Consider the following 12,472-nt stretch of genomic DNA (forward strand, 5'->3'; position numbering starts at 1 on the left):
TGAGAGCCATGAGTGTTGGTGCTACAGTAATACAGCTCTGACCTCAGCAGACAGGGTCATCTTAAGTTCACATTACTTTTGTCACCTCTCATGTGTTCCCAGACAAGTAACCCTCTTGTTGCAGGCTATTTCTCATCCCAAGTCACAGCTCATCTAATACTGGCATGCTGTCCTTTAACTAAAACCAGATGTCAAGAGCCTTTCTTTAACAAGAAAAGAGCAATCACATGTGAGTTCTACTGTTCTTTAATTGGATGTATATAAAAACTGATCAATTCAGTCAGAGGATTTGGAAAGCAGAAAAGAAATAAAGGGCCAGGCAGTCTAGACAGTCGGATTGAGGTGGAATTAAGCAGAAGGTGACAGGGCTTGCAGACTGGTCTTGACGGTTGCTAGGTTGGCCTTCCAGGAGCTAAGGCTGTCGTGCAGCTGCTGCCACTGCTGCTTGCCAAAGGTGCGGTGTGTGCTGTGGCTGATTGAGTGGAAAACAGAAAGGCAAGAATGTTAACTTGACAAAAAAAGAATGCAGGCCAATGTCACGTCTCGCAACTTTGAGGAAATAAAATGCAGAGCTATTGTAAATCAGTCCGTCCAGAAAAACGTGATTATGCGATCGCATCATTCAATGCATAATCAGCCAAAGTCCGCATATTTATGTGGGGTCCGGATTTTTTCAAATACGCCGATTTCTGCGCAAAATATGCGGGGCTTGCATGATTTCATAATCCCCGCATTTTCGTTACAAAAAAAGTCACATATCTTAGCAGAAAGTAGCCATTTTCCCCTGTTGCCATGGGAACGTTACGAAGTGACATAATTACGCGACGTGAACATCATCGAAAAGCTGCAAACCCCGCGATGAAGCCATGATGAAACCGCAGTTTCTGCAAGTTCCCACAATTTCATCGCATAAATATCCCGTATATTCCATTGCATTTTTTAAGAAAACGTGCCGCATAATCAAGGATTTTTGCCCGCAACAATCACAAAAGAACTCTGCATTTTTCTGGAATGACTGTGTAAATGTAACTATGACCAAAGACATGGCATTGCCTGTATTCTGTACTAAGAACTCAAATGTAAGCTATACCAACATGACATCATGACTTCGCGTAAACATACACGCCAAGTGGTGTGTTATCTGTATGCATTTTGAGCACCGTATACAGCAGACGGGTTGGGTTTAGTAAAAGAAGAAAGCGATGGTTGAGTTTAGGCAAACGGTTTATAAAACGGCGTTGATAAACACGCTAAAAAGCGAGTATGCGTCTTGATAACACGCCAAAAATGGCATACGAATTGGCGTGTCATACATACGCCACTTCATGAGATCAGTCTGGCTATACGGTGGCAGAATCATGTGAAAGTTTTATTACTTTTAGTTTTGTTATATTTGTGATGATCCAGGTAAATCAGGTCTAGATTAGTACTAAGGCCTAAGTGCCCCTCTAATACAGATCTGTACTTAGTCAAAATTGAACACAGTTAAGCCAAGCATGACGTTGTTTGATGAAAGTACTTACCTCACAACAACTTTTCGCTGTGTCTGGTCAATTTTGCAGTACACCATCTTGGTCCGAACAGCTGAAAAAACAGACAGATTGGGCATAAAGAGGCAGTAAAAGCTCTGACAGAAAGCCATGAAAACACCACTGACAAAAAAAAAAAAGCTTTAAGAGAGAATGCACTTGGAAAATGAAATTGAAAAGGAAGCTAATCCGAGTCACCAAACACTAAAAGTGCTAGTCTTGGTTCCATGCCATTATTTCATTGTGAAAACCCTACCCATGTCCCATGATCACCACTGCATTCGGTTTTTAAGGAGGGACACATCATTTTTTGGTACAAGAAGGCAAGTCAGGGGGATGTGTGTTTGTTTGTGACACTGTTCAATCACTACCCACATTTTCCTGCCTTGGCTGGACAATAAAGTTATTCTATCCCCTCCTTCCCCCATTAGTCACCTGTGAGAAACTAACAGCAGACTTAACAAGAGTAGACAGCAAGGATTCATTTGAGCTCAAGTGCTTGTGCTTGTACCGTCAATGACAAAAGCCTCAACGTCATCAGCTCCAATCTGCAGCTCCTGTTGCATGGTGTCGAAGGAGATCTCCTTGAATTCCACAGACATGCCCATGAATGTCAGCAGACGCATCTTGGACATGTTTTGCTCGTGAGACAGGCCTGGAGAGCAACAAGCAGGGATCATTAAGCACAAAACTGTCACAGTTGATTACTCTTAACTCAGGGAGTTTCCCTGTGATAATTGTTTCTACGTTTAGGAGCATGCAGTCAGGGAATCTACTCATTAACACAAACACCACTCCACATTGTCTGTTTGGAGAGTCCATCCTACACATGCTTGTAATTACACCAAAGCCTTTAGTAGTGAGAAAGAGACACACTGCTGACACACACACACACACACACACACACATTCCTGTACTGTGTCAACAGAGTACATTGGCTCAATATTTACAAGTTCTTATTTTAGGAAAAGGTGATTCAGCTGGTCTTTAAATGAACTTTTGTACAGCACAAATAGTATTTCTTAGGCCTCAAATTTGTCATTATATTCAAATCCCAAGCTTTTTTTCTCTCGTCGAGAATTTGACATTTTTCACCATAAATAAATCATAATAAGCCCTTAAAGTGGGAAATGTTTGAAACTTTTGAAGTTCCTAAAGACAAATAAATACTCTAAACTTCTTTAAAGACGGTACTCCCTTAATAAGACTCTTAAAGTGCCAGCATTATTTCACATAACACATTTCTTATCAAGCATATTCATTTAAAAACACTTCAAATATGTCAAAACTTTAATTTAAACTTTTGATTTAAAAAAAATATGGTAAGGAGCAGAGATAAACCGTAGTTTAACATGTAGTTGGCGTCACTCGCCAACTACATACACTGAGGTTTTACAGTAATCAGGCTATTACAGCACATGTAAATATTTCCTTATTTATCAACGGGTGTACTGTATTTTTTAAAGATGTTCAGTATGTTTGTTTAGAACTGATGCAACTAATATCCCAACGTATGGCTACTTACCAAGAGAGTCAATGAAGTCTTTGTTACTCTGGTAAAACTTTACGTATGCTGCTAGTTTTCCACTCACAAAGATGGTTAATAGCTGAAAAAAAGTCAGAAGAGGAAGAAATGCCATTATAGGACTCTAGAAACACAGTCACATCATCTTTGTATTAATACGGGCTGAAATTGTAATAATAATTATGTCCAGATTAAGGTTATGAGACAGATCATTAGCTCCAATGCAGGAATGTTGTCCTTGATGAAACAAAACTAGTAATACCTGTTGACCCATGAAAACATGTATAGAAACTGTGCACACGCCATATTAAGAAATATTGTTTCATTGTCTCCGTTAAGCTGCTTATGTACAAACATTCCTGCTGCTCACCCTTCACCATTTGTAACAGGTCAGCATTTAAATACTGGGTTGTGATGCCTCAGCAGTCACTGTGACTACATATCAAAAACACACCCAGTACCCATGTAAAACATAGTCAAGATGCTTTCACACCATGCCTTTACATGGACATGAGTATCCCGTTTATATGTTTGAGCATTTAGAGTTCATGTCCCAAGACATGAATATGCTAGCTGGAGTATTCCACTGCTCCCTTGTCCTATGACAGTGACACAGGACAGTGTTATAAGAGTAGCTTAGCGTGTTGTGAATGTGTGTGTGTGGTGAGAGAGAGAGAGAGAGAGAGAGAGAGAGAGAGAGAGAGAGAGAGAGAGAGAGAGCGCTCAGAGCAGACAGGTGTTGGCGATCGGAGCAGAAAAGAAATTAGCAGTAAATGTAGTGTTTCTTTGTTTTTGTAAACATCACAGGCGCTTGCGCCAATAGACTGCAGTAATCGGTAGGGGTGTCACAATTCTCCAAATCACGGATCGATTCTCGATTTTTACATTTTTAAAGCACAGGTTGCCATTTATTATTCGAATAATATTCAAAAATACTTCCACCCCGGAGACTTCAGTGAAAGAGGAGGGGGTTCAAGTTCTGTCGATGGGTCTCCTGCACCTGCAGTTGCTAAACTGCTAATATTAATGGACAACGCATCCGGTTCGGCGAAGTGCCTTAAACCTGCATTCTATCTGTATTCCAGCAGGGGGCGACACGTGCAGTTGCAAAAGGAGGTCGGTTTCTGTAGAAGTCTATGAGAAAGTGACCCACTTCTCACTTGATTTATTACCTCAGTAAACATTTTCATAATGAGCTTATGGTCTCCATCGCTAGTTTTAAGTCTTCTGCAACACAGAATGATTTTCATTTGTTGCTGTTTTGCTGCCATTTAAGGGCTACATCCCCTATTTCAGGCGTATGAAGATATAGGGTGCCGTAATAATAATAATATTATTATTATAATAATAATAAATAAATATATATATAAAAAAGATTTTATATATATATATATATATATATATATATATATATATATATATATATATATATATATATATATATATAAAAAATATATATAATATTAAAATGCCACTGATGCACCTTACTATTGATAGCCCACTGGTGCTAATGACACTGCACTTTACTATCTTATGATGTGGAGATATTTGGGACTGTGTATTGTTGTTGTGCAGGGGGGGGAGGGGGGGTTTAGTGGTCTTGTTGTTGTCTGTTGTCTATGGTCTGTTGTCTTATTGTCTGTCTATTTGAAGAGCTGTCTGTCTGTCTGATGAGCTGTATGGTGCAAGATGAATTTCCAAAAGGATAAAAAATTGTTGATTTTAAAATCTGTGATAAAGCAGGGGGTGTTTTAGGCCGTGGCTATGATGTGATTATCATTAGTGAAAGTAACGTAGAGTGTAAGCAGCTCCTCCCTCTCGTCTTAAATCATCACATCCGCAACCAGGATGGCTGCGCCCGTAATGGCAAACTCGACGACTCATAGCAGATCTCAACAAACCAATGGGTGATGTCACATGTGCTCTGACCACTAATTTACAGTCTATGGACCGGACGTGACATGAGGGCATGGCAGCATCGACGATTCCATTTTTTAATTCGAAGTTCGAGAGTGTGATTGAAATCGTGACACCCTTAGTAATCGGTAACCTGGATACTATTATTTATCATGTATACCGTGATATGAGTAACTCGATTTCTCTGTGTTGCATGTCAACATCATCACAGGCGTCGATTTCGGTGGGGACGGCATACCTACCAGATTTCGTCATGAGTAATTTGTACCCATCACTTTTTTTGAAAACCTCGAGCTCAATTTAGTTACATATAATTCTTGAGCGACAGATGCCAAAAAATCCAAAACAATCTCTATCCCCACCGGACGGACACACACACACAGACGGACACACAGACACACGCCTGTCGGGACATTCTGCTTAACGTGAAAAAAAGCTTAACGTGGTTTAATAAACCTAAACAACGATCAATGATCACCACATTTATCATGGCCATATCTTGTAATGAACACTTAAGTCTGTCAAAAGAACTAAACCGAAATCCAACGATTATTTAAGTTATCTCACATTAGCGTTGTCTTCTTCATTCTATGGCGAGGAAAAAGCTTGTACCTACAAACAATGATCACCAGATTTCTCTCTCATATTGCTCCTCATAACCACTGAAAACTGTCAAAAAATCAAACAGAAATGTGGTGATGATTGATCGATGTTAAGGTACATTAAACCACGTTAAGCCTTTTCACGTTATGACTTATAAAGCCCATGAGAACCGTGGGGAGTCAACCCACAGCCGCTCCGCTGCCCTGCTGAAAATATGAGTCAGAAACGCTTAATGTCAAATAACGTCCATAATAATTGGACTTTGGGTTCGATTTTTTTGACAGTTTTCAGTGGTTATGAGGAGCAATATGAGAGAGAAATTTGGTGATGATTGATCGTTGTTTAGGTACATTAAACCACGTTAAGCTTTTTCCTTACATAGGCTCTAATGAAGCAGAAACGCTTAATGTCAGATAACTTCCATAATAATTGGACTTTGGGTTAGATTGTTTTGACAGTTTTCAGTGGTTATGAGGAGCAATATGAGAGAGAAATTTGGTAATCATTGATCGTTTATGTACATTAAACCAGGTTTTTATTCATTAGTAAGCTACAGGACAGCGTCTTTCAAAACATGACCTGCGCGACAGAGAAAAAAAAAAAAATGAATGCGTCATTGTACCCAGTACTTCTGGAAATGTACTTCCGAATGCTTCTCTGTCCCCAGCACATTTCAAACCAAACTGACGCCCATGAACATCATATCCCAAATATGATCAAAACCGGGATAAGCTTAATAATAATAATAATAATAATAATAATAATAATAATAATAATACACACTCAGGGTGCATTAGAATTCTAATCACATGGCCTAGGTGGGCATTTACACATGCAAGATGAACAGGGTTGTCACAATGAAAAAAACGTTTTCAATGTGCTTTGTGGGCTATGGTTGATAAAAATCGATTGGACTCAAGTTATTAGGTTAGATGTTTCTAGCATTAATCTGACAATGCCAGAGGTGTCTTTTATATATTCAACACCACAAAACATTGCACATCCTTCAGTACTCACGTCATGGATGAGTTCTCCCTCCAGGAAGCGAACAGGTTTCAGGGTGAGCAGGTGGTCAATGAGGAAGGTGTTGGGATCTTTGAGAGCACGGACGATACATCTAAAGATAAGGGACACCAATGGATGCATGTATGTAGGAGGGATGTACGTTATATCAAGGCTTAATGACAAATGTTAAACAAGGTCTTCAAGTGTACCTGTGGGCATCAACACGTGCTTGTGAAGCATTGTCTTCTGTGTAACTTCCCAGCAGCTCAACCATCACTTTTGCTGCAGCCTCGCTGTGAAATGGGTCAATACATTGTTAAAAACTCTCTTGTACCAAGATAATTTACTTAAAGGACAGCTCACAATCTTACAAAGAATCTTAGACCTAGAGGTACATACGTATATGCATAAAACAAACATGTACTATTTTTTCATGCAGGAGTTTATAAATCTTAAGTTCTGTGTATTCATAATTCTGCATCTGTGCATACCAAAACATCCATTTTATATACATCTGACTTTTTATGTAGTTACCTTTTTTTGCAGTCAACCAATGCTTCATACACTAGCCTCAAGAGTGTGTGCTTCTTCTCTGTGGTCAGGTTCCAGTCGATAATCCACTTGCGCACCTGATCAGCAGCAAAAACAGGTATTGTAAATCAACTGCAGAGGAAAAAATGCAGGCTGTGGCGATTTAAAAAATTTGACAGTCAACTTTCTTTCTTCTTTGCTGTTTACAGCCCAAGGCAAAGAAATACACAATATGTGACTGGCAGTGTTTATGGTCAGTTATCACAGCTAATCATGGTGAACAGCTATACCTGATCAAGGTCAGTTGGGATGTAGGCAATGGCGTTACAAGTTGCAGCCACCTTGATGAGGCCACAGAAGACAGTGTACCTCACAGAAGTGGTTTCATCCATGCCATGGAACAGATTACTCAGTCTGTAACATCAAAACATGAAACCCATAGTCAAGTGTTAAATCAGAGAACTCATTCTTTTTTTAACTGTTCCATGTTTTGACACACACTGCTTGTTTTGAAAAGAAGATAGCCACTTTCCTGCCTATTGATATTGTTAACTGTATCCTTATGTTAAGCTTACAAGACCAGCAGTCTCATATTAACCAACATCAAAACAATGGCCCACTTAGTGTACATGCATGTGGAATGTATACTTTGTCAGATTTTTGGGAACAACAACCATAAGAGGCAATACTGTGAATAGATTAAAAAGAGCAAAAAGTAAAAGAACTCACAGCTGCATCCTGAGGGAGGGTCTCTCTCCTTCACGGAATGTCACCAGTTTCTCACATAGACTTTCAATGAGAGCCTCCTGCTTCTCCGTCTCCAGGATCAACAGCAGAGACACAATGCTGTTCATCACACTCTCTACATCTGCAGAGAGACAAAGAGAGAGACATAAGTAATGAGAAAGTGTTACCCATCCATTCATGCCACCAATAGGCAATGCAGTTATATTAGATCAACACTGCCTAGTTTTACAGCCTCTGAGTTTTTTTTCAGCCTCTGTTTTAGCAACATAGGGAACAGTATGGCATTCACAGCCAAACAATGCACAACAATATGTTCCTGAAAACAATTTAGGCGAGAAATAGGCAATACAGTAACCAAATCTTGGTTTCAATTTGATCAGCACTGCATAGTTTTACAGTTTAATCTGAGTTTGGTCTGAGGTTGAGAAAGAGAGAGAGACAGGGGGGGGCCCTGTCTCTCTCAATCCACTTCTATACTCTTTGTGTCCGTATGCAGAAGTACAGTCTGTAGTTACAGCAACAGGCCCTAGGGCCAGTGGAATATCTCCAAGTGACAAGGTTACACATAGTACCAACATTATTATGATACAAAGTTGGTTGAATATAGTCAAAGTATGCCTTTAATACACATTAGCCATATTAAATGTTAACAATTACACCTGTGCTTTTCCTTGTAACACAAGTCGAAATATCTACTTCTTCTTCATCATCACCTACCTTTATCATCGTCCTTGAGGCATACATCACACGCCTCGATGATCTGAGCCAGATCTACATGAAGTCCACCTTCAGAGTTCTCCTCTGATATATCAGCTCCTTTGGCCTTCATGTAGGCTCTCAGCTCTAAAGCCTGTAACGTTAGACAGTAAAATAAAAGTGTCAGTGGTTACATAAAACTTAAAAGCACAAAAACCACCAAGCTAGCTACATATACAAATGTAGATATAATCGTTTAGCATAATGTGTTTTTACTTAACCGCTATAGCTCATTTACAAACATGTCATGTTTTTTTGTTTTGAATCACAAGAATATTTGCTGCTGTCAGCTATAGGGGAAGGTACCAATTGTTTTTCTTTACTTAGGTTAAGTTATCAGCTGTGGTCGCCTAACAAGGAGGACGCTTTGGGTGGCTTGTTATTCGTTTACGTCTTTGTTTATTAAATGGCTAACGTTAAGCAGCTAGCATTCTTAGCTTTCCTAACGTAACAACTTTGAGGACATTTGTGACAGCGTTAGCCGTAAATACATGAGTTGAAAACGAAAATAAATCAATTCTCAACCCATTTACACACAAACCATCTAAACGGTAAGCTTCATGATATCGTTACAAACATCGAGCTTCCACATATGTCACATAATCAGCATGTAGCTAGCTAACAGCCAGCATGTACCTGTCAGCAACGGTTAGCATTTTAGCTGGCTAGCATGCTAAGTTATCTGGTTGGATAGTTCCCATTTATTGACTCCGCAGGCGAGACGATGCAAAATTAGTTTTTAACGACACGGGCCGTACCTGGTCTTCTTCTGTAATATCGATAAATGCTGGGACGCTCATGTTTGGTGATTTTGTGAGCCTTGATGATGAAATCCACGCTCCCACCAGTGCTGAGACCTAAGCGGAAAAGAAAAGGCAACAGTGCCGGTGAAGCTTTGCTCTTCCGGTTCATGCAATTAAAGCCACAGTAACCCAAAAAAAAACTGCAGTTGAAGGATGTGTCATGGCTGATTGTGGTAGCATTTCCCCCTCTCCATGTATTGTTACTTTTGAAAACTAGGTGTAGTTCTTAAAATATTTACCATTAATATGCAAATAAATTGTGCATCTTTCCAGATGGGTTGAAAAATTCCCAGCGCTGCATAGCTTCAGCATACAAGTGCAACCTCTTCCTTCAGAGGAAGGTCTGGCAATGCGAGACTAAAGGTCAGACAACCTCCTAAATTTTGTTAGTCCCACAGACTTCCACCGCCATCTCTGATTCAGATATCAATCTCCACTCTGGGAGATTAACCCTGGATGTCTTGGATGAGAGTTACAGAGGTGAACCTGATCCCCAGGAGAGGTTATCTGATTGAGCTGCAGTCCATCTGTGTGGACCACCATGGCAGGCCAGGCACAGAGATTTCCAACCCGGAAACACTGTCAGTGTCAAAGGGCAACACTCTTCCACCATACACCCGCTGACCTATGGGTGATGGGCCTCTGTACCAAGTGGGATCCTTTGTGTTGTTACCATGGCAGGTAATTTGGTGATTGAGGTGAGTGAGGTGAAGAGGGTAAGTGGAGCAGGAGTTCACCCCAAAACTATGTAGTCAGGTTACTAACATCTGAGGTGTTGAGGAGGCTGTGTCCCAGGGTGAAGACACTGCGAAGTATTTTCCATTTTGAGGCCCCACTGAAGCTCACACTTCATCTGTCACAAAAGTATGTGTATTTTAGAGGATTCAGACTAATAGACTCATGTCATGTAATAATTCCTTTAACGTCTGGTCGTTACATATTACTCTTAGTAGTTAAAGTAAGGGACCTGAACTCTGTTGCGTTCTGCAGGACATACCTTAAATAGTGTGCTGAAGGGAAATGGCTGATGAAGTGTTTCACCATAGTGCTGGTATGATGCGTTATTCTGTTGGGAAGGCAAGTGCCTGGTACCAAATCCCACCCTTACTCTCTCCCTGCCCTTGTATGCTGTCATGGCAAATAATTTATAGCCGCTTCTCCACAAGTGTACTTGTGTAACTGTGAGGCTTTCATTATCTGATTAACAGCTGTTGTCAAGTGCCTGGTGTATTTCAAGTCCAGAATAAGAGTATTGGAGGCTTTGAAGCTCCAGGTGCATGTGAGACATTGTTTTTGTCTTCTGTAAAAGGTCTTTAAAATGTCACAGTGTGTTACAGTGCTTGATAGCCTTTATAATATTCATGGCAGACTGTCCTGAAAATAGCATGGATATTGGACTACAGTAAACCTTTTAATTCCAAGAAGACTGTAACTGGTACATGTATTAAACTAGGATTTAGTCTGTTTTATATCCTTCTAAATCTAACCTACCAATGAAGTCTAAACAAGATGTGTCATCTAGCAGCAGACATTGCCCATGTTTTCAGTAGTTTGCACTGATTTCTGATTGTGTGAATAAGTGTTTTATGTTGGCGTATATGTGCACAGAATGGAATATTGGTCATGCTGCAGTGCGCTTCTTAAAGTCACAAAAAGCCTGGCTGTTGTGAAATCATTACAGATATTGCCAAAGATAATTCATATCATCTTACCTTTGCAGGAAAACCTAATGTTCTATTTTAAATCCCAATTGTCTTTCAAGTCTCTTCTTTTCTTAGGTCTGTTGGGACACAGTCTTATCCGACTCCTCTGTATACGGAACATTTGTTTTTATGTGTAAATGCTGTAACTCGAAATTGAGGAAAGGACAAGCTAAACATAAACAAACATCTTTGGTTTCTTATAATACAATGTTAATGCACTAGGTTTTAACTTTATGTTTATAGGCACACGTAGTGTGTATAGTGTGTTGGTGAATGACCCTACCTTTATATTTGCTAGAACATATAATAAGATTGAGTATAATGAGCAAAATGCTACTCCAGATAATCCAAAATGAATATCTATTCATGTTTATGTGTAGGTCTGAAATATTTATGTTGCCAATATGTCTATATTGACCTCATCCATATCTGTTTGACTGTAAGAAGCACATCTCTTCCTAAACTGCTGGCAAATTGCCTGCTCAGCCTCCTCAAAGATAAATGATTGTGTGTTAAGAGTTAGTTGAGCCCAGGTGTCTGAGTTCTCCCAGTCAGCCAGCCAAGTGGTGAGTATCCATGTAAGCCTGTCTCATGGTCATCATCCAACATGGCAGCCTACCTTCCACCCACTAATTGTCTAGTTCCCACAGTTCTGCCTGCCTTCACAATCTCTGAAAAATCCCCTTGCTCAGGCTCATCTATCAGCCAGTGACCTTGTCAGTGTGCATCGCTTGAGTAACTTCCCTGCTTCCCTAGGTGGAGCGAATTGCATGTTAATTACTTATAAGCTGATCCACCCTCCCCACACACATACACACAAATACCAAAAACAAATAAGCCAAGGTATTAAACAGAGGTGAGTCCAGAGTCCCCAATGGTCCAAAGCATGCAAAATCCCACGGGGCCTTCTGATGGACTTCTACTGTCTCTCTCTACAACTGCAGAGAGATATTAAAGATCCCATTGTCATTTTTCTCTATTTTTCCTCTTTATATTTTTCACTGCTAAAAGAATTACCCTGCAGCGGAAACGATTGATCAATTAATCGAATAAGAGAAATTATTGGCAGCTATTTTGATCAATCAATTTATCGTTGAAAAATTGAGCAAAATAAAAAGAAATTTCAATTGTGAGGATTTACTGCTGTTCTTTTTCATATATAAGAATTCATTAAATATCTTCAGCTGGTTGGACAAAATGGGCATTTTTCACTACTTTCTGACATCATATAGACCAACTGATTTAATTAATGAATCAAGAACATAAATGGCAGATGAATCAATAATGGAAAGATTTCCATAGTTGCATCCCAAAATAAATCTTCAACATTTTGCATGTTAGAATCAGGCTGCA

At 39.7% G+C, this 12,472-nt stretch overlaps 1 protein-coding gene across 1 annotated transcript; it reads right to left on the bottom strand.

Moving 5' to 3' along the window:
- Window positions 1-230: 230 nt before the first annotated feature.
- On the bottom strand, window positions 231-9,498 carry eif3m (eukaryotic translation initiation factor 3, subunit M). Its single transcript, XM_078250480.1, has 11 exons — window positions 9,372-9,498; window positions 8,575-8,707; window positions 7,840-7,978; window positions 7,401-7,524; window positions 7,114-7,208; window positions 6,789-6,872; window positions 6,592-6,691; window positions 3,055-3,136; window positions 2,041-2,184; window positions 1,524-1,584; window positions 231-472 (listed from the first exon to the last, which is right to left on the bottom strand). Exons 1-11 carry the CDS (start codon window positions 9,411-9,413, stop codon window positions 349-351), a joined length of 1,128 nt encoding a protein of 375 aa, XP_078106606.1. The 5' UTR covers window positions 9,414-9,498; the 3' UTR covers window positions 231-348.
- Between the last annotated feature and the right edge of the window lie 2,974 nt (window positions 9,499-12,472).

This window comes from Sander vitreus, chromosome 1, assembly GCF_031162955.1.
Source record: "Sander vitreus isolate 19-12246 chromosome 1, sanVit1, whole genome shotgun sequence".
Taxonomy (NCBI): Eukaryota; Metazoa; Chordata; class Actinopteri; order Perciformes; family Percidae; genus Sander; species Sander vitreus.

Excerpts from the sequence above, each read along its gene's own strand:
- eif3m (XM_078250480.1), bottom strand. The coding sequence starts at position 9,413 with ATGAGCGTCCCAGCATTTATCGATATTACAGAAGAAGACCAG. Across the intron at positions 7,525-7,839 it reads CCCTCCCTCAGGATGCAGCT|ACTGAGTAATCTGTTCCATG; the intron begins GTGAGTTCTTTT and ends TTGATGTTACAG. Across the intron at positions 2,185-3,054 it reads AGACTTCATTGACTCTCTTG|GCCTGTCTCACGAGCAAAAC; the intron begins GTAAGTAGCCAT and ends GTTGCTCTCCAG.